At 44.2% G+C, this 26,937-nt stretch overlaps 1 protein-coding gene across 1 annotated transcript in view; it reads left to right on the top strand.

The window, feature by feature from the left end:
* Window positions 1-26,937, top strand: part of RBP3 (retinol binding protein 3) — a 117,003-nt gene that overhangs the window by 32,517 nt on the left and 57,549 nt on the right. The window contains exon 2 of the mRNA XM_086921784.1: window positions 5,255-5,445. Within this exon, the coding sequence (XP_086777910.1) occupies window positions 5,255-5,445 (191 nt within the window). The remainder of the gene's footprint in view (window positions 1-5,254; window positions 5,446-26,937) is intronic.

The following is a 26,937-nucleotide window of genomic DNA, read 5'->3' as shown; positions in this document are numbered from 1 at the left end:
TTTTTTCCTTATGCCCGAATAAAACCCACAAAACATAATAAAATGCATGGTATCTTGTTGAGAAAATGTATCACAGTTACAAGGTGGGCCCCCTTCAGGTTTAGCCCATGATTGGTAACTACCCATAGAAAAATGGATCAGATTGAATCTAAATTTAGTTGGCAAGGATCTATGTAAGGGTTTGGTTACGATTTTAAGGTAAGGCTCAAGTGAAGGGGAAGTTATTAACATGAAATGTAATCTAACTGATGGTTTCGCAAGTTCCTGCTCCTCACGAGCCAATCTTGCCCTAACTAGAAAATGATTCTTGATCCAGTTAAAATCCTCCCTCCTGATGCTAGATGGTGACAGAAAGAGTTCTGGGCGTCCTAACTGTGTGAAAGTATATCTCAAATATTCCAACCAGGGTATTTTCTTTGCGTAATCCAGTGTCATGGCATCAGTCAGGATAGCGTGGTTCAGAGTTAGTTCTGAATTGAGCCATGTTTTTGCCCAGAATGTTATTGAGGCCAGTTTCAGTCTATCTGTTTTGTAGTCCAGGCCCACCTCGGAGTGGATCGAAAAAGTGGGGGAGGACTTAGGAACGGACAAAAAGTATCTCAAGAACCTGTTTTCCACCCTTTGAATCTTGTCTTGGGATACATAACCCCATGAACCAGCAAGGGTAGTCCCCACAGGGCAAGTGGTAACAGGTAGACCTCCTAGGGCAGCATCCATGGAGTACCGGCTGCTATAATCGCTTCAGGCTTGCCCCAACATTTGAGAAGAAACACAGTAATGGGCGTAGGTGGAGGGGTGTAAAGGGGTAAAATATGCGCAGCATAGAGTGATATGGCCCACCAGGCAAAGGGCCATGTACCTGGGAGCAGAAACAGTGATTGTTAGACCAGAACACACGGGCACAGCAGGGCATCTGGAGTGATTGCAATGGCTCCTGGAGCATGTCTGTCGTAAGAGTAGGGGTAATCGAAATTTATCCCCAAGACACACTGTGCCTGGAAGAACACAGGAGTTGAGAGTTCAGTAGGAGAGGTGAATGGCATGGCCAGTGGGACCAGCAGGATTTGGAGCAAGAAGAGACGGCAAGAAAAACGGAGGGTACCCGGAGTAGTGCTTCCAGGTAAGAGCGGTGGGGTGGGCTGGGAGGGGTTTGACAGACGACCACGAGGGGAAACTAAATAAATAATTAATGATCCCTCTTTGTCGCCTGTCGAAATCACCACCACCCAGGACCACTACTCTTACCTGCATGGCCGCGGTTGACCGGGAGAGGAGTGCAGACCGAAGGGGAGGGTTGGCTAAGGTCTCCAACCCCCATAGATGAAACCATCCGGCAGAATGAGGATTGTTGGAAAGAGAATGAGAATGCTAGGAAGGTATGGGTAGCACCTGCCATGAGAATCACAACAGCACAAGACAGGCGTGGCAATGAGATGGGAGCAAGAGAGTTTTTTACTCCTCTGAGAGCGACGGGGTCCCAGGGCAAATTACCTACATAATTAGTGACATTTGCAAAGGTGCTCAAGAGGGTGAGGAGCTTTGATCAGGGAAGTTCTACCAGAGAGTTCAGACTGCATGACTGAGGTGGAGACCACTGAGAAAGGAGAGTGAGTTTCCACCAGTGTAGATAGGCTAGAGGAAGATGGGTGTGGAATGGGTCTAGGGACTGAGGGAGAGTTCCATGAAGGCATAAAGCTAGAGTGGAGCAAGGTAAGGAATGGGGAAAGGGTTACCAGTGGCGAGCGGAGAGTTCTGGAAGGGACTGGGGTGGGCTTTCCACAGAACGACAGAGTAATAGGATCTATGATTACGGGATGTATGACGTTACCACGCATACCATTACCACGCATACCATTACAACGCGGTATTTACAACGCATACCGTTACAATGCATAGCGCTTTGAGGTGCTGGATAGTGGTAAGTATAATTTTATATTCCAACTCCAGTCCCCGTGGATACTAGTGAAGGTGTTGGATATAAAATTAAACTTATTCCCTATCCTAGAGCGCCCCCCAGCGCAATGCGTTGTAATGGTATGCGTGGTAATGCCTGCGTTGTAAGTGTAGTGCGTGGTAAAAAATGCGTGGTAACAGTTGTACACCATGATTATGACTTCCAGGCAAAACCTGGGAAGCTGCTGATCTGGGACAACATATAGCTGCCAGTGGGCCACAGAGACAAGGGGTATAGCAGGTATTAAATGGGTAAGGTGGTCACACAAGGTATACAAGTTGAAGATCGTATTATTACATCACTTCAGAGGGTCTCACAAAATCAGTCAATAGGACATAATGCAATAACAAAGCAGATATTCTGAAAAAAGAGAAAAGACACAATGTAAACTGGAAACCAATAGCTTTGTCATAAAGGAAAAAATCATCAAGTGTAAGTAGTAAATAATCAAGCAATAAAGTGCTCAGTGCCAGAGGTTAGCAAACGTGGCACGTGATATGTAAAAATTGCCCAAATGTGATTAACAGGTTGCAGAGTAACATTGCTACTTTTTCCATTAATGTGTCTCTGTATGTACTGTAGCACACAGGCTATCAGTCAAGTTGTAAATGTGGCATGCAACAACAGCTTTTTACCAAGTTTTAAGTAGATAGTCATCATCAGGATATTAAAAATGGATCTGAGCACAATTCTTTGTGGTTGATGGGCTGACTTGATTAAGAAAAAAATATTCAGTTGAAAGACAGATCAAATCAAACAATGATTTGGACCAGGTAGTTAAAGATGGAAGAAATCTACTACAAGTGATTGAATCCTCCCATCACTAAAATAGATGCAAATGAATCAACCATCAGAGAATACCTCGAGATGGGCAGTGGTGTGCTTTCCATGAAAGTGCCTCAGTTGTAAAACAGGTGGTTTTCCATTTTAATATGACCCTTTAGTGCCCTGTCTTGTTCACATTGCTTGAGATTCTGTGGGTTGGCACCAGAAGCAGAGGAATGGACAACACAGGTTCCTGGAGAGACAAGTGGATGTATGACTGTGAGAGCGAGCAAGATAGCTGGAGCATCCTTAGTGGGATCAACCAGGGAGACATGTCCACAGGTGTTGGGCAAATTCTTGAGAGACAGGGTCAAAAGATGGCAAGGAGTTTGAGTGGGTTTAAAGCAAGCAGAAGCTGTGTTGTTAATTTTATGGCAGGCTTGGTAGAGAATTGTGCAGCCCCAGTCATCATTGCAGGAAAAATGGCAGTGATTGCTTTCTACAGAAAGTATTTCTGAGGCCAAAAACCAAGTGAAGGGGAGTTCAGGGAAAAGAAACTGAAAGAATGGGCCAGGGAAAGGGCGAGAGTCAAACAATAGAGGAGCTATTATTGTACCTTTTATGGGAATGGTCGTGACACACGTGAGATCTTGAGTGAATCAACTTGGAGGTGGCTGAAAACCTTTGATTAGATTTTATTTCTTTCTAGGACACAGAACAAACAGGAATGGGAAGGAGATAGTGTGGATCTACCGTCATTGTGAAACTGGAATGTGCAAACACAGGTTGGCAGCATTCGAGAAAACAGCCAGGACTAGATTATTTTTATCAGGGAGTCACTGCACAATGGTCAGGTCAAGGGGGAATGAGATAGGAGCAGATGCTTCCTGTGGGAGCTTGGAGATAGATGAACTAGGCTGGACATCATTATCATAAGTTTGGGAGACAGTGATCTAGAGTGGCAGATGGGCATTGAGTTAATAAAAACTGACGAAGAGGGATGTTGGGGCAGAGAAGAGGGTGATTGGCAGGAATTGTGAGGACCCAACTGTTGTCAATGAGAATCTTCAAAGGGGGAAGGAAACTCATTGCCTTCAACCATTCCAGAAAAGGGTGACCAACAAACATAACGTTTTACGAAACACACAGTACTATATTAATTCATCATGTCGATGTAAGGTACAGGCTCCAGAGGTTGTTTCAGTTTGACGGGGTCCATTTGTCTTTCTTAAGGAACAGGATGCACATCATGAATGTGATGTAGGCAGAGGAAGAATGGTTCATGAGGCAGCAAGTAATGGGGGGGACACAAAAACACCTCAGTTGAGAGCTTTTCCGGTGGAGGAAAGGGTCTGAAAAATTAAAATGGACATATCAGGGATTGGGTAAGGCCCCAAAAGGATGGGCTTGATGTCAAGAGGGCAGCCCTGCACCTGGAGTGTACATGCTAGCTGAGATATTTGATGTTCAAATGAAGAATGGTGGAGAAGAGAAAAATCTTTGAATGATAGGTCTGGAAACGTTAAAGTTAAAGGAACAGACCATTGAATTGGGGTAAATGGACAAAGCTATAGAGGTTGAGATGATTAATGTTAGCATAACAAAATTGCATTTTATAAGATACAGCTTTAGTCAAGAATTCTTTACTGTGAGCTCATCCCAACTTCCACCCCAAAGTATCTTCAGAGTTCACACAGTACAATACGTGGTCAGAGAAAATGCTTTATCCTGGCTCAAACACGGTGCTCTCAAGGAACAGATATTAAAAGCCCACAACGACCTTCCAGCTGGTACTGGATGAAGCTCTGCTAACAAAGATTTTACATCATTATTCTGTAAATATAATCTCCACAGTTTAGCAGTTGCCCAGAGCCTCATAAAGCCACATTGGGTATCATTAAGAACAGCAGTACATAATAAAACCTGTAATGCAAAATACATTCAAATATCTAACACACAGTGCGTACCGTGCTTTATTACAAGTATGATAATTTATTTGATACCTTCTGATCGAGCTTGCGCTATATAAAAACTGCATTTAAAAAAAATCTATCGTTTGAGTGGCTTCAGTTATTTCATATCCCCAGCTCAGTAGTTCTCATAGTAATATAGAAATCCAATCTCTTTGTCACCCTATCAAACTCTCTCCCTACAGTACAGTGTTAGGGGACAAATATGCCCAGCATTATAGGTTACAGTTTGAAATTGGAACAAATGAATATAACAAATAATACTTGAAGTAGATATGTAATAATGTATAGAAATGACCACATCCATCAGGTATATACATAAGGTAGCACTGTAAACTTGTCAACAAACTCACAGGCATACAATAAATACACGTTTTCTTGCTTTCAGTTTTGAGAGGAGACTTCCACAACAATTGTCAATCTAAGATATGTGTTAGGGAGATGACTTGTGTACAGTCCTCCTCTTTTCTCACTGCCATGGCAGGACAAGGTCACAATGAAAGGACAAGCATCATGTACGACCTGTCCCAAATGAATGTCTTATTCATGTCCTATGTCTTTTCAGATCCCGTCCCCAGAAATGTTTGAGGAAATGATAAAGTATTCGTTCCACACAGACGTCTTCGACAACAACGTTGGCTATCTGCGCTTCGACATGTTCGGAGAAATGGAGCTCATTCTTCAGGTGTCAGACCTCCTGGTCAAGCATGTGTGGGAGAAAATTGTGCACACAGATTCTTTAATTATTGACTTGAGGTAAGTGACCACAGTGAATACAAGCGTGTATGTTTGTTTAGGGTCCGCGTCATATGTTTTTCGCCACAGATGAGCTTCTCGAGACACATCACCATTCTGACCTGAACATGAAACGCGCAATGAGGGGGAGCAGCTCACACTGGTTCCATTATTTAAAACGAAAATTAAGAAGTTATGTCTTCTCAACTTAGACTCTTGCTCTACTTGCCTCAAAAGATTCTTTGAAGAGCTTCAACAGTTCTCTTTGCTTCCCCCATTGACCCTTGTATTCCTCTTGGTTTTGCTTGATGAATTGGTGCTGCCCTACAGAACCATTCTCTTACCCACCACAGTGCAATTGACTTAAAGTACATCCAATATTTCACTCCAGTGACAATCTGTATGAGTACTACAAGGTCTTAAAAAATCACTGATGCGCGGCTACATTCCAAATATTGATTTTACTTTCTGTACGTTTCTATCAGCAGGGGTCATCAGAGCATATTCTAGTAATAATCCACAGTGCATGCCACATGCCTCCTTCATGCCTAATAATGACACTTATGCCCTTAAAAGTAGTCTCCAACTTTACCTTGTTTAGTTGGTGCTTGTGTTCTGTGTTTTCTCAGTCTGTAGAAAGATTACTTCTTTCCAAGATGGCAGCTATATAAAGATGAAGGATGAAGCAGAAATAAGGGAAGCGGAATAATAACTTCGAGGGAAATCTGATACACTGGTCTGTGGTATTGAAATGTGTCCCTTCAGGTTGGTTTATATTCTTTCCCTGCAAAAGCCAGGCTAAAATGGTTTTAATGTTGGCATTTACCAAGAAATACGTCAATGTATGAATGAATTAATACATCTGTTAGTTTTGGATCACTTAGTGTAGCAGGCAAGCTCTTGCTCTTAGGGCTTGGTTAGAGAAGGAGCACTTAATGTACTTCATACCAATTTAGTTCAAAGAATTCAGAGTCCCTCCTCTTAAATGGATCAAACAAAGACAATTGTGTTATGAACTTTTGGAATGCTGTGAACTGTAGGATCTAAACTGAAATGAAATGCATTCAGCATTCCCTCTCTAATTTAGGGGCTTATTATGATGTTGTGACGTCGGCCACCGCCGCGCTGGCGGTGGCGACCGTCACAACATCGTAACAAGTGAACCACCCGCCATATTACTATGGCGGGGGTTTCGCAGCGGATAAAAAGGGGCCCATTAGGATGTAGGGCGGATCGCCACCGCCCACATGGTGGTGGCGATCCGCCCTACATCGTAACCCGCCACCCATTTCCCCCCACCACATTAGTAAGGCGGGTGACTGTGGTAGACGGGAAGACCGTCCAACGCTTTTCTGCTCGGTCGACAAGTCGACCAGGTGGAAAAGGGTTTCATATGGTGGCGGTGTCTGCTAGACACCGCCATCCATATCAGGATGCAAGCAGGAGGGAGCCTTGCCGCCATGGAAAGGCATGTGTTTTTTGAGTTTGGGGTCCTGTTGTGGGCCCCCAGGATGTTGGGTGGTTTGGGGGGGCAGATGGGGGATACCTATGGTACCCCCCTTCCCTTCATGTGCATGCACAACATGGCTGGCACGGCGCGATCCCTGCCACGTTGTGCATGCACATGCACAACATGCATTTTTGGCATTGCAGCAGGTGGTGCTGAAAGCACCACCCACCGCAATGTTAAAAATGCAGGATGCGCCCGCCATTGTGGCGGGCGCATCCTAATGTCACTCACGGGACCCCCGCACATATGGCGGGCGGTCCCTTTTACTGTGAGGATGGCGGTCTGACAAAGTCCACCCGCCATCCTAATGATGCCCAAAGTGTGTTTCACGCTTTTCCGCCGGTCGGCAATCATTCTGATTGCCGGCCAGGCAGAATTGGCCCCTAATATGGTGGCGGTGCCTAGCTGGCACCGCCACCCATATTAGGATGTATTGCTGTTCAGGCCTTTCTATGGCGGCGATGACGCCATGGAAAGGCTGGCAGAAATTGGTTTGAGGGCCCTTTGCGTGCCCCCTTGGGGTTGGTGAGGGGCTGCACTTGGGGGGTACCTATGGTACCCCCCTACATTGCCATGTACAAGGTGTCAGGCACCGGGCAGTGCCGTTGTGCATGGGAATGCACGTCATGTCTTTTGGACATTGCGGCTGGTGCTGCTGTGAGCAGCAACCGCCGCAATGTTGACTTGCGGATGCGACCGCCAGCGTGGCCGTCGCATCTTAATCAGGGCTGCTGGAATGCCGCATGTCTGGCAGCCGGTCCCGTTTCCACTGGAATGACGGGTGGACTAAAGTCCGCCCACCATCCTAATCAGCCTCTAAGTTCTTTGTTGTATGCATGGTGGTTCCCGAGCAGTGGGACTGCAAGAGGTCGAACACTACTACTGCATACTGTAGATACGGGCACTAGTGTGGTCGTTCTAAGGCCAACACTACCCAGTTTCCTAGTGTGTGATCTTGCTGTAGGAGACCTTTTGTAATCACAAACGAAGGACCATTACCAATATTCAGGCAAAAAGAACAACTGAGAATAACAAATTATAATAACAAATGACAACTGCAGCAATAACACATTTCTACTCTATATCAGAACACCACAGCAGAGAAGAAGTTGGAAAAGAAACTGCAAATTAAAGGAATTGCTTGAATTTACTAGACCAGTGCCCTCACTTTAAGACAGACCTTGCTACATTTTCCCAAATCTGCGTGAAATTGACAGCTTGTTTAGGTCTGGCTAATGGGAGGCATAACACTAATCAAAGAAAGAGAGTTCCTCTGCAATTCACTCTTCTCTTGCAAATATATTGGATGACATAGTTTGAACGTTGGATGGTTCGAATATGCCATCTAGACATTTTATTGATGCTGATGGAATTGTCATTCTGTCGCATGTAACGTGTCAAAAGGAAGGGCAGATAGCTCGTATGTGAGCTGCACTGCTAGCCGATTCCTCAGACTAGGATTCAGCCTGGTATACTGATGACATTTAGTCTGCCTGCCCTTCTGTTGTTGCTGACCATCCTGCACGAATGTTTGCAGCAATTGAAGAATGTCAGAGATATGGAAACAGAGCACGAGGGAGACCTCTGTGTCCTAATCAGTATTCGCAGAGGAGAGTGGCAGAAGAACGCACGATGCACAAGTACAGATTAGCTGACTGGGGACTTTTCCTGGTGATCACACTCTCCCTATATCTCTGACTATTGTTTGTACTACCCTTGCCCCACCTTAGTCATTCAAGGTCCAACACCTCTCTGCCATGGTATTTAAACAAAATATCGAATTGAAAATATCGACTGACATAAATATAGTGTTCAAAATATCGTTGATTGGATACTGTGGTCTGCAATACTGAGGTCAAGAATTTCGAAATAAGGGGGCATATTATCAAGGGGGTTTATCTCCGCTTTTTTGGCTTTAAAAGCCAAGAAAGCGGAGATAAAATTATCTCCCTATTACCTAGCTGTGGCTAACACCAGTTAGCGACAGCTAGTAGGAGATAGCTACCATCTTGGGCCCCACTTTGCATGTCAGTGATATTTATCACTAATGACATGCAAAGTGGGCGTGCCAAGATGTTAGAGACTGAAAAGAGTCGCTAACATCGCTATCTCCTATTAACTAAACGCTAAGCGTGAATATCTCCAAAAGCTAACACCTGCCCTAAGCAGTTCTTAGCCATGTTATCCAATGGGAGGTAGATAACATGGCTAAGAGCATTAGCTCGGTAATGCATGAATATCGCTGAATTTTCAGCGATATTCATGCATTGCGGCGAAGAATATCGACAGTGATTCATCAGCACTCCCAGCGATCATAACCACTTTTGGTATAATAATGCTGATATATTGGTCTCCGGGTGCCCAACTGAGCAACGATTGCGCCAAGCCCAGCAGCAATAGTTTCATGTTATACAGTTTTATTTGTTTAGTTTTATTGTTTTTAGTGTAATAATTTATATATTTTTGCCTTTAGAGTTGTTTAATAATTTTAATATAATTGTTTTGGTTTATTAATTTGTTTGGGAGCGGGTTGTTGGGTTTATAGGGGATAAGGGTGAGGAGTGTTTTAAAATATTTCAAAATAGATAAAATATTTAAAATGTAATATTTTTTGTTTACAAACTTTTAGGAGTGGGATGTTGAGTTTATAGGACATAAGGGTGGGGAGTGTATTAAAATATTTATAGTTTAAAAAATATATTTTACATTTAATTTTAATAAAATATTTCTTTCGAATTTTTAGGGGCAGGATGTTGGGTTTATGGGGGATATGGGTAAAAACTGTTTTAAAATATTCAAAATATTTTAAATTTAGTTTTAAGGAAATAACATTTACAAATTTATAGGAGTGGGATGTTGAGTTTATAGGGGATAAGGGTGGGGAGTGTTTTGAAATATTAAAAAATAAATTAAATATTTTAGATTTAAATTAAAATATATTTTTTAATAAATTGTTATTAGCAGGATGTTGAGTTTATAGGGGATAAGGGTGGGGAGTGTTTTAAAATATTTAAGAAATATTTTTAATTTAATATAAAACATTAAAAAATTAGGAGAGGGATGTTGTGTGTAGCTGGGATAAAGGTGGGGAGTGTTTTAAAATATTTTTTTTAATAATAAATATTTAAAAAAATGTTTATAAAACCTTTTTTTTTTCAAATGTTTAGGAGTGGGATGTTCGTTTTTTGCGGGATAAGGGTGGGGAGTGTTTTAAAATATTTTTTAAATATTTTAAATATTTTAAAATGAATATTTTTTTCAAAAATATTTTAGAAGTGGGATATTGGGTGTATAGGGGATAAGGGTGGGGAGTGTTTTAAAATATTGCAAAAAAAAATTAAAATAGAAAAAAAGATGTAAAAGATTTTGAGTGGGAAATAGTAAATTATTATGTTTAGTGTCCAGCACCTTCCATGACTTAGAGTAGGTTGGACTGGGAATACTAAATTATGTACTTTTAGTGTTCAGCACATTCTTTAAATGAAGTTAGGTTGGAGTGGGAATAGTAAATTAGATATGTTTAGTGACCAGCACTTTTTTTAAATTAAAGGGTCTATTAGGATGATGGTCAAAAAATCACTCCGACTGCCATGGTAGCGTGAAAATTCCGCCCCCTAGGACCGCGGCATAGCCACCGGTCCAATCAGTATGCTCTGCAGTTGATCACGGCATCTAACATTGCGGCGGTTCGTGCTGCCAGCAGCACCCCTGCGATATCCAAAAAAGCATGTCCTTGCACTGCGTGGCAGGCACTGCACAGTGCCTGCCACCTGGTAGAGGGGCATGTAGGGTGGTACCATGGGTACCACCTAGTGCACCCACACCCCCCCAACACATTGAGGGCCTGCAATTGGCCCCCGGAGACATTCTCCACATGCCTTTCCATGGCGGTCCCACCCCCACGGAAAGGCTGGCTACCGCAGGCATCAGAATCAAGCCGGCGGAGCCTGGCCCTACACCAGCAGGTCCGAAGGTGTGGGTGGATTACCAAGGGTGGGTGGCCACCAGGTGTTGTTCAAAGCCGTGGGGGATGATCCGAGGACAAGGACCTCGGTCTTGCCCGAGTTGAGCTTTAGGCAGCTGCTGCTCATTGAGGCTGCGACATCCTTCATTCCTTCCTGTAAACGGAGTCTGCTTGCTTCAGGGTTCTTCGTGAGGGAGAGGATGAGCTGAGTGTCATCTGCGTAGGATACTATGCTGAGTCTGTGGCATCTGAAAATGGCAGCTACGGGGGCCATGTAGATATTGAAGAGTGTGGGGCTGTGAGATGATCCCTGGAGTACTACACAGTTGATCTCTGTGGGTTCGGGGAGGAAGAGAGGGAGTCTGATCCTTTGTGTTCTACTTGCGAGAAAGGAGATGATCCAGTCGAGGGCGGTTCCCCTTATGCCGGCATTGTGCAGTTTGGCTGCGAGACTAATACCTGGAAATATTATATTAAATACATTTTAAAATAATTTACACACAAATAACTATTTTTTAATTAGAAAATATTCATAAACAAAAACATTAATTATTACTTAAATGTAATATTTTTTTATTTTCTTCCCTATAACACGCACAATTCACAACACACATCTAAATTAAAAAAAAACCACCTCCATAATAAACATAATTACCTATCAATTAAAGAAATATTATTAATTAAAAAACAAATTAAAACAGAAAATTATGAATTTACTCACCAAACATTTCCCCTATAAAACCAAAACTCACACACAAAAAAATAGACAATTACCCTATTTAATTATCAATTGATCAATTAATATTAATGAACAACTAATTATTGATTAATTAAACATAAATTACTTTCCACCCTCTACCCCAATAAATCCCACAACCCACACCTAAAAATCATTTCACAATTTCCATAATTAATTTTAAATTAATAAGTTAATATCAATTAACATCTACTTAACGATTAATTAAAAATAAATTACTTCCCACCCTTTACCATATAAAGCCCACAACACACATCTAAAATTAATTAGACAATTGCCATATTTAAATTTAAATTGATTAATTAGCATTAATTAACAAATAATTGTTAATTAATTAACAAATAATTACTTCCCACCCTTTACCCCTATAAACCCCACAACCCACTCCTAAAAAAAATGACACAACTTAATTAATTACCAGTTAATTAATTAATCATATTTAACAACCAATTAATAATTACTTAATAATAAATCAAGGTGGTGGTAAGCCACGTAAATATGGGAAATGGCGCTACGCCACTGGAGCGTCAAAAAAAGGTGACGCTTCAGTGGCCATAGGACTTGTACATATGACCCTGAGTTCGATTCCTCCTGAATGTGGAGGCTCTGGTCGAGAGTCATGAGATATCCAGATCTGAAGACTGTTAACTAGAAACTTGAAACCTAAAGATAAAAGCATCACCTAAAGTGACATAACTATGAGTGCTGAGGAATAACATGTTACTGCTGTTATGAGCTTGTCTCCGTTTGAAAGCTGTCGCAGCTGGGTTGATCAACTTCATATTGCAATGTTTATTATCGTTTAGCTACTGCAGAATCTAGAGAGCCGATTTTTTTTTAGGAAGCTATCTTCCGAGGACTTTTCGTTCTATGAGCAGTGGAGCATTCAGGATCAGGAGAGGACTAGGACAGAAAATTGGTTTGGAGGCCAAAATAAAAGTGCAGTCCATTAGCGAATCAAACGGTTATTAAAATGTTCCACATTTTGAAATTGGGGCAGGTTTGACCTTTTGAGGACACGCGGTGTAGGTGTTTTGCATGGCACTAGAAACTGCATGCAGTTGTGCTTGCTGCAGGGAACACTCTGGTACTGTCAGGGAAATAAAAAGTAACAAGCATTTACAATGCAATGGTTTCGCCTTTGGAAAAGTTAGAGCTATTGGTATTGTAAATGACAAAATTTGTATTTATGTGTTGGTTTTGAAAACAGATAAATAAATGGCATTGTCATTTACATTGCCATTAACTTAATCTCTCGCAAATGTGAGACCTATTGCATTTGCACCCACACATACACACAGAGCCCCACACACACACAAAGGCACACACACACACACAGAGCCAGCCGCACACACAGAGCCAGCCGCACACACACACACACACACAGCCAGCCGCCCACACACACACACACAGAGCCAGCCGCACACACACACACATAGAGCCAGCCGCACACACACACACACAGAGCCAGCCGCACACACACACACACAGAGCCAGCCGCACACACACACACACACGGAGCCAGCCGCACACACACACACAGAGCCAGCCGCACACACACACACACACACAGAGCCAGCCGCACACACACACAGAGCCAGCCGCACACACACACACAGAGCCAGCCGCACACACACACACAGAGCCAGCCAAGGCTGCAAATAAGAAAAAAAGTAACTGGGTATACGGTGGTTAGCTAGCCATGTTTAATGCTAGTTTAAAGCTAGCTTACCATGGTTGGTTTGTAGCATGGCCACCTGTTTGAATGATAGATTTACCATTTGCATTATGCTTCTATTCCTATGTTTATATTTTTCCAACTTTTCTCTTTTGAAAGTTTGGCCTAAGCCATTCTTAAGCTTTTCACTGTGACAGTGTGCCCTAGCTGATGTATCCGTTCTGGGTCAAGCAGATTCCCTTCTCTCAGTTTTAGGAACTAGACATGCCCAAACCATCACTGAAGTTCAGCTTTCTTGAGTGATCCCGCTAGAGAGGAGAGCTGACAGCCTATGTGCACAATCCTATGGCATCTTCCCATTGTAGGTTAAGCAGGACCCATAGGTCTAGAAATGCTGCACTATTAACCCTTATCCTTGCACCCTCAAATACCCTTTGAATCGCCTCTCATCACCTTAAATCAAACTACATCTATATGTTTTTTCCTGGCAGAGACACAGAACTCCGCACAGGAGGGTCTCTGTCAAAAATTTTAAGTCCTTCCCTTTTGGTAAACTATGAATCATGTACTGGTGAGGGGGGTTAGAGGAGGCTCATGCCCTTGTCTCTCTTTCTTCGTGATACCTATGCGCCCTTAGTTCCAGACATAAGTAGTGACTACTAGACTACCTGCATTGCACCTTTTATGATTCTGGATATTTCCAGTCTGTTTCTCAAATTAACTTACCTTGTCACCAGAAGACTGTATGTTTGGTTAGTAATTATGGTAGGTAGGTATATGCAAATGTTACTATCCCTCACAAAATGTTCAACTTAACACCATGCTTAAGTGCAGATTGCAAATACAAGTGTGCGGTAACAAGTTTGGAGCATCACACATGACTTCAAATAGAAAGCACTAAAAATTTTTTTTAAAAAAACACTACCAGCCACACACACACACACAACAAAAAATAGTAGTAGTGTCTTACTCTACCACCAAGAAACACTTTGGGCCCCTCAATGGTAAGAAAACTCTATAGAAGTGCTGCAAGGCAACATCACTATTTAACCGGACATTTTTCAATATAATCTATTTCTAAACAATTCATCATCCTAACTTTACCAGCCATTATCCAACATGATTCACCTTCACATTTTACATCACACAATCAAGTGGCACGACCACAGCGCACTTCGACTCCAGTCACAGAGAGAGCAGTAAAGTGTGCCCAGGACAACAGCAGCCATGGTAAACAGCGGTTCAACAAGGCAGTTAATTCCACAGATGACCGGTCTCACAGACATAAGCTTGCAATGTACAGACATAAGCTTGCAATGTCAAAGAAAACAATGAGGATTGAGGCCAAAACTTTTCCAAGGCGTGTCTTTCACATTTGGCTACACAACAGCAGGAGGGGGGGCGGGAAAGGCACGAACAGCGGGAGGGGGGGCGGGAAAGGCACGGACGCTGCTGAAGCACTGCAATTCCTTGGATTTTGTGTTCTGGAGCATGTTTAAATGTTACAAGGGTTTTGAACAATACTATATTAATCTCAGGGTACTGAAGCATTGGACCTTTTCAACCGTATCTATGAAGTCGGAAAAGTGTCTGATAAGGGTTGTGGTAAATTAAATATTACCCTGTCATAATTTCTATACTTAAACAAGGGTCATGCATGTAATGAGAGGCAGAGTCCGTGGTGTCCGATTCAAAAGGGCTTTATTTCAGTAACTCGAGTTAAGGGAGAATCGGGTTCCATCACCACTAAGGTTCAGGAGAGATCGTCATCTGAACTTTATTCACAGAGTACATTATTTATACGTAAAACATACATTAACTTGCATAGAGAAGGCGGAGCGCTCCAGGCGGAGCAAGTGAAAGAGAGATAAGAGCACATGGGCGTGTAAAAAGGCGTACACGTGGGCGTTCACTTGAGGAGTCATAGGGGTGTCATAGGTGGGTGGATACATAGAGGGGGGCTGCATGGTCAGCTGGAACCTTTACCCTACATGTGTGCGCAACTTGGTCGAGACGTGCAATTGACGTGTAACTGAGGGAAACTGGGGGGAGCTGACTTTCGTTCTAGTAGAGAAGCCTTGAGTGTCAGGACGACCTGCACGTCTGGTATTATCTGATATCTTGAGTTTGGAGGATGTATGGTCTGAAGTAAAGGTCGCTCGAGTAAAGGTTGCTCATTACTAAGAGCCAGTATGTGCATATATTTCTTCGTGCATTGCGTGGGGACCATGGGCTTTCTATGGATGCGAGCTCTGTAAATCACTTAAACGGAGACAGAAAGGCTGGGCTCTATCTCTGTGGACGGGTTATGTTTACCTTCTTCACTAAGCAGGAATGTGTTTCTGTGGAGCTGAGCAGATAACTGTAAACAAAATACTGTCTTGGCAGGCCGGACTGGGCCCCTCTCGGCTGAGCAGAAAGTATGCGAGAGGTCAGGGATACATAGCTAAACTGCAGCTTTCAGAGTGTCTGGGAGGCATGGAGCCTGAATTCGAGTCCTGGCTCAGCTGAGCCACAAAACGTGTTCATCTCGACATTTAAACGTGCACCACACAAATACATTGGCAACATAGGCAACATAGGCCTCAGGGCAGAATTAACGTTTCTTTCATGGAAGGCTTGGTAACTGACACTCTAACATGGGACGGGAATGCAGAGGCATTATTATTACAGGCATAAGAGGGAAAGTGCATGGGTGACATGAACATACACTAAACGTGGGGTACATGCAGGGGACACATTGGCCACATAAAATTTTCTTTTTTCTCATTCCCTCCTTGTCCCCTACTGTGCCCTTCAGGACACATCTATATTCATGAGACCGTATATCTGATCATACAGCATCATTTGTTTGTCTTTTTTCTTTTGTATACGTGGATGTGGAATACAGGCAGTGGCACACAAGCCGCAAATCGCCGGGCCACATTGCAGACAGAGACAGCAACTGAATATCATAAGCAGTATCATTCCTAGGAACGACAACACTTTCCATCCCCATGCTGATATTACACTCCAGAGCCAACCGGACCAAGTCCATGTGCCTGGGTTTTGATGTATCTCGTGAGCTATCTTGTGAGCCTTGTTATTGCGGCATACACAGATGGCGCGTTATTAGGAATAAACACGCAACAACTGGAGCCGATCACTCTACAAGCCCCGCCCCTATTTGCCAGGATGACGTCAAGAACAAGTCGATTCTGAAGAACAACAAGTCGCATGGCAGACTGCTCCTCGGTCAAGTTCGCCAGGGCAGATGCAGTCTCATTCACTACTGCTTCTAGAGTTCTCGTTAACCTGCGTATTAGTTTACTGTTTTGGACGGGACCTATGAAGAAAAAGAATCCTTTATTGAAATCTGTATATTTCTCCCAAGCTGTCTCGGTCTGATCAACCACTGGGGAATCGATCTCCCTCGTGTGTCTAACATGCACTAGTCGTAAATCTCGATGATAATGGGATGGGGCTAGGAAGACGGGTGGCAACAGGAACGCTATATAACATGTTCCACCCCAGTCTAAGGGCAGACGTACATAGGCTGTCTGACCGCAAATGAAATAGGAATGGCGGGAAACTTTGAAAGTAGACTTTCCTTTATCATTGAACTCGACTACAGTATTACAATCACTGTGTCCCAAATGCACCGATCCTTTCTTTCTAACGCACAATTCACCTTTTACTGGTAGGACTGATATGAACGGTGGACCTGTATTTTTCTCGGATCGGACATTCAGAATCATAAAGTTAAGGGAAGCATTTCCTTGTTTGTACACTTCATTCTCTAGATCGGTTCATTTCCTTTGGGGAAAACCATCTTCATCTGGAAAACATGCCTCATTCATTACTTTATTCAAATCTCCCCATATCCAGACACCCTGAGAGACTGCAGACTTTCTGTCTAGTGATGACATTAAAGCAAACCATGCTCCGCACGAACCATTGTGCGAGAACGGAAAAGGAAAAAGGGGCAGAACTCCCTTCGTTTTCTTATAAGGTGGGAGTCGGTCACATATCCAGCAATTTGTTGCATTGCTGGTCTGATGAGAATGGTGCAACATTCGAATAAAAGTATTGTTGCGCATGGCTAGTCGATATGACAGTTCATGGGGTGGCAGATCACTAAATGTGTGCTCTACAGTGTTATTAAAGGAAGAGTGTATACGTGAAGAGATAGGAGGAAAGAAAACATGTAGTGTCAAGCTGATACATATTATAGTGATGCACAGAAGAGACATAAAAATCAGAGTTACTATACATCTACTGCGTAATATCTTGCAGTATTTTTCTTTCATTTCTCTCTTTCTACTATTCTGGTCTACGATCTTATACATGTCAGGAACCTGTCTAACCGATTCACCACCTAGTGGACTTAAACAATTAAACGCTGTCTGACTTACTAGATCGTAACTTAGACCTATATTCCTGTTGCGGAGTCTTTTCTAGAAAAGGGGGCTTAGAGTCAGTATTATCGGGACAGTCTTTAGGCTTGATCAAAGTTCCGGAATCTCCAAAGAATTTCTTACAATGCTGGGCGTGGAGCCAGCCTTTGCGTCCCTCGACATTGACGGCAGTCCTTGTGGTAAGCAGAACTCACTTCGGTGTTTTCCAGCGCGGCTCAAGGGGGCTTGATCGATCAAAGTTCCGAATGTAGACCAGATCACCCGGGACGATGGTATGCTCTTTGACTTGGGTGTTGTCGGGGAAGGCAGCGGCAACCTGTGAACGACAAGAGAGTAGTGCAGACATCAAGGAAGCCAGGTAATCTGTCAGCATGTTACTGTCAACATCAGTAATTTTCCTAGGCATGGGCGTACCCCACATATTCGGTGGTCTACCAAAAACCACTTCATAAGGAGATGAGCCTGTTCTGGAATGAGCTACCATACGCATGTAAAAAAGGGCAACCGGCAAGGCTACCATCCAATCCACGCCTTTTTCAGCACAGACTTTCGCTAATTTTGTCTTAAGTGTCTGATTATGGCGCTCGACGAGTCCAGCTGCTTCTGGATGTCGTACACAATGAAATTTCCATTGATATCCTAACAGAAGGGACACTTGTTTAATTAATTCAGAGGAAAATGGCTGACCGTTGTCTGAATACACTTCACGGGGCAATCCGTATCTGGGGAAAAACTCACGTACCAATTGCCTGGCGGTGGTCACAGCAGTATAATCTGGGACTGGGTACGCTTCTGTCCATCTAGATAGTGCACATACAACTACTAGGACATACTTGTGACCTCTACATCTGTCCATCTGGATATAATCCATCTGGAAGACTTCAAAAGGATGGTCAGGAGGATGAAATCCACCTTGTTCCACTGGAATGCCTTTTCCTGGATTGAACTGGCAACAAATCATACAGGTACGTACTTTCTGTTTCGCTGCTGCACGCAGGTGCTTGTTAAACCAAATATTCTGTAAGCTGTCTAGCATTGCCTTTTCTCCTAAGTGTGCTGGACTATGTGCTGTGTTTATGATAACTTGTACCATAGAATCTGGGAGAAACCATGTAGCTTTGCCTTTAGTCATCCAACCTTGATCAGTCTGGACCCCTCCTTGTTCAGTCCATTTCTTTATTTCGTCTGGAGTGGCATGTGTCTGTATGTCGAGTACATCTTGTGAAGGATCCCTGACTGTCATGCTGTTTGTCAGTGATGGTACCTCTGTCTTTGTCGTGTCTGTTGGCGTCTGGGCTGTAAGTTTAGCTGTTCGGTCTGCCAGGTCGTTACCCTGGGAAATGGTGTCTGTAACTTTTGTGTGTGCTTTGCATTTCAGGATGGCTATGGCTGTAGGCAAATGTATTGCTTCCAACAGAGCCTGAATAAGGGGACCATGCTGAATTTTAGTCCCGTGGGAGGTCAGGAAACCTCTCTCCCTCCATAACACTCCGAAGTCATGAACAACACCGAATGCATACTGTGAATCCGTATAAATGTTCACTCTCAAGTTCTTGGCTCTTATGCAGGCTTGTGTCAGAGCGATGAGCTCTGCTGCTTGTGCTGACAGTGTGTCTATTCTTTGTGTCTCTATGACTTCAGTATCAGTGGTCACGGCATATGCGGCCACTAACTCTCCTGTGCTTGTTCTCATGCATGAACCATCTACATAAAGTGTCAGGTCAGGGTCTGGCAGTGAAATATCTGTCAGGTCTTGTCTTGGTTTCATCACTGTATTAATGATTTCCACACAGTCATGTGGTGCAGTGTCTACTGTACTTGAGGGCAAGAGTGTAGCAGGGTTGAGAATATTGCATCGTCTGATCTCTATGTGTGGCTGAAATAACGTCAGTTCATATCCTGTTAGTCTCGCTACAGTCAGGTGCTGCGTCTGTGTCCTGTTCAAGAGAACTTACACTGCATGTGGAACCTGTACTGTCAGGGGGTGCCCTAACACTATGGAGTCACTCTGTCTTATAGCTAGAGCTGTTGCTGCAACTGATTTCAGGCACGCAGGCAGAGCCTGGGCCACTGGATCCAATGTACTAGAAAAATAAGCACAAGGCTTGTGTTTTCCTGCTTGATCTTGTGTGAGGACAGGTAATGCTATTCCATCTCGTTCCGTGATGAAAAGCCTAAAAGGTTTGCTGTAACAAGGAGTCGCTAAAACTGGTGCTTGACATAAGGCTTTTTTCAATTCTTCAAATGCAAGAGTGTGTTCTTGTGTCCAAGGGAGGACAGTCGAAGACGCTGCCTCCTGTGTTGTCAACTGTATGAGTGGTTTGGCTAGATAGGCATACTGGGGAATCCATTGTCTGCAGTAAGAAGTGAGGCCAATGAAAGCCCGTACTTCCTTTTGTGTCTTGGGCTGTGAAAGGTTAGCAATTAACTGAATACGTTCTTGTGTCAGCTGTCTACCCCTCTTGGACAGCAAGTGTCCAAGGTACACCACTTGCTGTGCACAGAATTGCAACTTCGAAGGGGACACTTTGTGCCCCTTGTCTGCCAAGAAGTGTAAAACTGTCAGTGATGCATTTTCGCAGTCTGGTTCTGATCGTGCTGTGATTAGGATATCGTCTACATACTGGAGCAGTGCAGTGCTGGCAGGCATGTGAATACTGTCCAGTTGTCTCTTTAATGCTTGGCTGTAAATGCTAGGACTCTCTGTAAAACCATGAGGAGCTCTCGTAAATTTAAAGCTGCGTCCATTTAAACTGAATCCGAAGAGATATTGGCTCTCTGGATGAATTGGGACACTGAAAAAGGCATTCTTCAGGTCAATTACAGTAACGAACGTTGCCTCAGAATCAATTGCAGTCAGTAATGAAGAAATATCTGGGACCACTGGGTATTGAGGAACTATACATTTGTTCAGTTCTCGAAGGTCAACCACTAGTCTGTAGACTGGTGGTGCATTAGGGTCTGTTCTTTTAAGAATAGGGATGACAGGTGAATTACATACATTCGAATCAGTCTCTACTACCACCCCTTGTGCAATGAGCTCGTCAACAATTTTCAGTAATGCCACTACGGCATCAGGTGGTAACTTGTATTGTCGGATACGTGGCAGTACTACTCCTGATTTGAGAGTGACACAGTGCGGTGTAATGTGCATGTAACCTACGTCAGCCGGACTTGTGCCCATAAGTGCTGTGGTACATTCTGGAGTCTGTGGTCAAAACCTTTCAACACATAATGTCCCTTAAAATCATGCAAGAACAGTCGTACTCCTTCCGGAGAACAACATATAACTGCTCCTAGTTCTTTCAATGTCTTTATACCAAGCAAGTTTTCTGGACATGACTTAGTAAGTAGTAAGTCTGTGGTACGTGACAATGGACCGACCCCTAGGGAAACTGGTTTCGATACTTCGTTAACAATAGGCTTTCCTGAACATCCCAGGGAAACATTCTGTGAGCCTGAGAGGGGTGCCCTAGGAACCTCGTCATGGCTGATGGTAGTTCTGCTCGCCCCTGTGTCAATCAGAAATTTTCTGTCCTTTCCCAATACACGACTATGTACATAGGGACCCTCTTGATCTACAGGAACCTCAATAAGGGGCAAGCCAACTTCCCTCTCTAGGCTGTTTCATGAGAACTGTTGGTATTTTGGATAGTCCGACTGTGTGTACTGGTACATTTGTTGGGTGGCATGTTGTGTGGCAGCTGGTGGTGGGGGTGGAAAATTCGCTACTGTCTGTTGCGTGTTCTGTGGGGTGCTATTCTGTCTAGGAGGATGCGGTCGTTCTTTTGTCTTGCCTGTAGCTATATTGTGTTTAAGGACAGCACATTCATTTACATAGTGACCTGGTTGCTTGTAATAATTACAGTTCCCTTTAACAGGTGTCGTGCCCTTTTTATTCGCATTAGCTAGTACCGATTGTGCAACCAGCACTTTCATTTTCGTATCTTTCATGCGTCTCTTTTCATGATCCTGTTCCTCTCTAATTCTGTTCTGATGATATTGTAACATTTGCAACATTTGGGAAGGGCTATTTGCTTGCCAGGTACTCTCAACCTTCAGTACTCTATTCTTGATCGGGGGTAAGGAATTCTCTACTAATTTGCTCACGAAAAGATGTGGATATGATTCGCTACTTGGCTTAAGACCACTATTAATAGAAAAACATTTCTCGAATCTGGAATAAAAATCACTTGTGTCCTCGTCTTGTTTCTGTTTACAGGCTGAAATAGCATCCCAATCTTCCTTTTTAGTAATCAATAATCTCGGCAAAACCTGTATTAGGAGTTCAGGTAGTGCTTTAGTTTTGTCCCCAAGACCAACACCAGGGTGCCGGCCTTTATCCTCTGCTTCCAATTCTGTCCAACTTAACTTTTTCTCTCCCACCTCCCAGTCTTTTTCCTTAAGCTTTTCGTAAATACCAGCAGGCAACAGTACTTTCAATAATTTTATAATGTCAGCGTACGTGTAATCCCCTATGCGGAGAATGTCTTTTAATTCACGGTGAAACCCCCCCCGGGTCTTTATCATGGCAGGGCAACATCTTTTTCATTTCCAGTATTTCTAATTTCGTTAAGGGTGTGTAAACATATACCCGTTGAAGCTCACCCGCTGTATTTTTGAAGGGATGTACCTCTCGTAGGGGGTTCTGTCTGTCTATGTGTAAGTTCTTTCTGTCGTGGTGTGGGGCAGGAATCATGCATGTGGTCAGAGAAATCAAGTACTTATGTCGTTGGTCCAGAATGACATTAATTAATTCAGTACCTAGGTCTGTCCACCTTTCTAGAAGTATATCGTCCAGTAATTTATACAAGGGGCCGGGATCAGAATATTGACTCTCGTACAACGTTATTAAATGTTTAACCATGTAAATACCAGCCAAACGCTGTTCGTTTGGTGGAAGGCTTAAAAAGGTCTGGGCCACTACATCACCGCTATATATGTTAGGATTAGACGCCCATTGGACGGCTGACCGGACTAGTTCCTGTTCGTGTGGGGTGTGGGGTATCTCGCTCTCTACCCGTCGCTCTCTACCCGTCTACCCGTCTGCGGTAGTCGAGACACTTGGGCCTGTCAAACTGTCGCGCTTTGCCTACGTAATTTATTTTATCCTTTTCTTTCGTTTCTAGCTCAACATCTTCCGTTGATGACTCATACTGCCCGTCAGACTCTTCCTTGTGTATTTCTATAATCGCCTTTCGTATTTTCTTGTACATACATTCTGTCTGTCCCCGTCTATCATGTTTACCGGCAGCTATGTTGTCACTCCAATCCGTCAAAACTTTCTTTACCTCTCTGTCTGGTTGGTCTTGTTCCCTGATCAAAGAGTTAATCAGAAAACGTAAAATCATGTTCTTCACATCCACCTTTCTTTGTTCCATGGCATCTTCTATACTCTCGGGTCCCTTACCAGTTCTAATGAAATCGTATACTTTATCTAGGTGGTCCTTCATGCCTGGTAATGTGATCAAATAGTCGACGGCATGTCTTAATCTTAGCGAATACACGAGCATTGCACCCTCTCCTGGTACTGGATCATATATACAACGTGGAACTGTTACAGTATACTTATATGGTGTTGATGTCATTTGTGGCGTTCGTGGTAGCCCTACCAGTGTTCGTGTCGTTGGCGGTGTTCGTGGAGTTGGCGGTGGCACCCCTCCCACTGCCCCTTGCCCTACGTTTTCTTTCACGACCTGCGAAAGAGAAGCCTGCGGAAGCTGAAGCTGTAGAAGCTGATCCTGTGATGGGGGCGGAGGGAATTCTGCATTTACATAGTCCGGTGCGGGCTCTTCTAGATAGGAGGAAATAAAAGCCTCAGAGGCTGTCGGCTTCTGTCTACGTACTCTAAAGGGTACTGGTGGTGGCGTATGCGACCTACGGGATTTTTCTGAAGGGGTCACTTTAGCTAGTTCTTCTGAGAGAACGGGATAAATACCTGCAACGAGGGCATTTCTTTCTCTATCGGCCTGTTCTGCTTTGACCCGTTCCCCTTCCTCCCGCAGTTCTTTTTCTTTGGCTTTTTCCGCTGCTTGTTTACTTCTCTCTGCTTGTTGGAATTCTTTCTCTGTTCTCCTATGGGCTTCTTTACGCCATAACTCAATGGCATCTTTCTGGGACGGTATTACTTTCCTTTTCCATAGCGCTTCCTCCACTTTCATAATGCATTCAGAATCCCATGTTCCTGAAGCAGGCCATCTGTACTTCTCCTCTAAATCCTTCGTGTAATCCACCCACAAGTCTAAAAACAATATGGCATCTAGCCCGTGTTTATGATACATAAAATGGCAGGTGTGTCTCTAGGCGGGACGGGAACTGACTCTTCGAGTATCCCTTTCCTGGTCCCTATCTGACGTAATTTCGAAAACAGTGGCATGTTGAAACGGACTTAACGAAAACACAATGTACACAAAAATAGACTGACTGAAACAATCATTCACACTACAACACCAGAACATTAAAAACAGATACAGTTTGACTGATACATGGGGAAAACATGAACTTGAAAACCGTTAACTTTATGCACTGCAATACAGTACAACCATACCGGTCTCACAAGGAGACACGTCTTTACCGTGCCCACCGAAATGGACCCGTCTTTACCGTGCCTGTGTGTCCAGACACGTCTTTACCGTGCTCACGTTTACCGTGAACCCGTCTTTACCGTGTCCGTGTGAACGGACACGTCTTTACCGAGCTCAAATAAATGAACCCGTCTTGAACTTTATGCGTTCCCAATAACGGTACTCACCGGGAAGCAGAACTTGAAGGCCTCGGAAACTCGATACTGCGTGACTGCAGTACTGCTGCTGCTGCTGCTGCTGCTGCTGCTGCTGCTGCGCCTCGGAACCGGTGGGCCTCGGGATACCTCGGACCTTGCTCTCTCACGGCTTGGGCTCTGGTTGGGATGATCCGCAATGCTCACCGCCTCGTGTGGATGCCTGGTCGCAGTCCGTCTCCTCCGTGGGCCTGAGGGAGTAAGCAGGAAGACCCGCTGTCATGTACACTTTGAAGTCCGTCACGGCTGTAGAAGGGGGCAAGGGCTGGACCTACATCACCGGCGCGTGGGGAAGGGGACTAGTCCCTATTCGGGCGCCAGATTATGTGGTAAATTAAATATTACCCTGTCATAATTTCTATACTTAAACAAGGGTTATGCATATAATGAGAGGCAGAGTCCGTGGTGTCCGATTCAAAAGGGCTTTATTTCAGTAACTCGAGTTAAGGGAGAATCGGGTTCCATCACCACTAAGGTTCAGGAGGGATCGTCATGTGAACTTTATTCACAGAGTACATTATTTATACGTAAAACATACATTAACTTGCATAGAGAAGGCGGAGCGCTCCAGGCGGAGCAAGTGAAAGAGAGATAAGAGCACATGGGCGTGTAAAAAGGCGTACACGTGGGCGTTCACTTGAGGAGTCATAGGGGTGTCATAGGTGGGTGGATACATAGAGGGGGGCTGCATGGTCAGCTGGAACCTTTACCCTACATGTGTGCGCAACTTGGTCGTGACGTGCAATTGACGTGTAACTGGGGGAAACTGGGGGGAGCTGACTTTCGTTCTAGTAGAGAAGCCTTGAGTGTCAGGACGACCTGCACGTCTGGTATTATCTGATATCTTGAGTTTGGAGGATGTATGGTCTGAAGTAAAGGTCGCTCGAGTAAAGGTTGCTCATTACTAAGAGCCAGTATGTGCATATATTTCTTCGTGCATTGCGTGGGGGCCATGGGCTTTCTATGGATGCGAGCTCTGTAAATCACTTAAACGGAGACAGAAAGGCTGGGCTCTATCTCTGTGGACGGGTTATGTTTACCTTCTTCACTAAGCAGGAATGTGTTTCTGTGGAGCTGAGTAGATAACTGTAAACAAAATACTGTCTTGGCAGGCCGGACTGGGCCCCTCTCGGCTGAGCAGAAAGTATGGGAGAGGTCAGGGATACATAGCTAAACTGCAGCTTTCAGAGTGTCTGGGAGGCATGGAGCCTGAATTCGAGTCATGGCTCAGCTGAGCCACAAAACTGGTTCATCTCAACATTTAAACGTGCACCATACAAATACATTGGCAACATAGGCAACATAGGCCTCAGGGCAGAAATAACGTTTCTTTCATGGAAGGCTTGGTAACTGACACTCTAACATGGGACGGGAATGCAGAGGCATTATTATTACAGGCATACGAGGGAAAGTGCATGGGTGACATGAACATACACTAAACGTGGGGTACATGCAGGGGACACATTGGCCACGTAAAATTTTCTATTTCCTCAGGGTAAGTCACGGAGTATCTCAGCAGCCATGGTAAACAGCGGTTCAACAAGACAGTTAATTCCACAGATGACCGGTCTCACAGACATAAGCTTGCAATGTCAAAGTAAACAATGAGGATTGAGGCCAAAACTTTTCCAAGGCGTGTCTTTCACATTTGGCTCCACAACAGCGGGAGGGGGGGGGGGCGGGAAATGCACGAACACCGGAAGGGGGAACAGCTAAAGGCACGAACAGCGGGAGGGGGGGCGAGAAAGGCACGGACGCTGCTGAAGCACTGCAATTTCTTGGATTTTGTGTTCTGGAGCCTGTTTAAATGTTACAAGGGTTTTGAACAAGACTATATTAATCTCAGGGTACTGAAGCATTGGACCTTTTCAACCGTATCTATGAAGTCGGAAAAGTGTCTGATGAGGGTAAGTCACGGAGTATCTCAGCAGCCATGGTAAACAGCGGTTCAACAAGGCAGTTAATTCTACAGATGACCGGTCTCACAGACATAAGCTTGCAATGTACAAACATAAGCTTGCAATGTCAAAGTAAAAAATGAGGATTGAGGCCAAAACTTTTCCAAGGCGTGTCTTTCACATTTGGCTCCACAACAGCGGGAGGGGGGGCGGGAAAGACACGGACAGTGGGAGGGGGGCGGGAAAGGCACGGACAGCGGGAGGGGGGGGCGGGAAAAGCACAGACAGCGGGAGGGGGGTTGGGAAAAGCACGGACAGCGGGAGGGGGTGCGAGAACAGCCAGCACTCACCTGGACCTGGACTTCCTCCGGCGGCGGTCGGCCGCGGAATGACCAAAAGGAACCTCGACGAACAAAAAAATAAACCCCGCCCACCGCCGCACTGACGTGATAAAAGGGGTTGGATGAGAAAAAATCTCAGGAAAGCCCACGAGTCGCCTCGCAGAATGACAGACGCCTCTCTCTTCCAATG

The sequence above is a fragment of the Lissotriton vulgaris genome, chromosome 5 (assembly GCF_964263255.1).
Source record: "Lissotriton vulgaris chromosome 5, aLisVul1.2, whole genome shotgun sequence".
Taxonomy (NCBI): domain Eukaryota; kingdom Metazoa; phylum Chordata; class Amphibia; order Caudata; family Salamandridae; genus Lissotriton; species Lissotriton vulgaris.
Note: the sequence above shows the minus strand (reverse complement) of the source record. Positions and strands in the feature narration are given on the sequence as shown.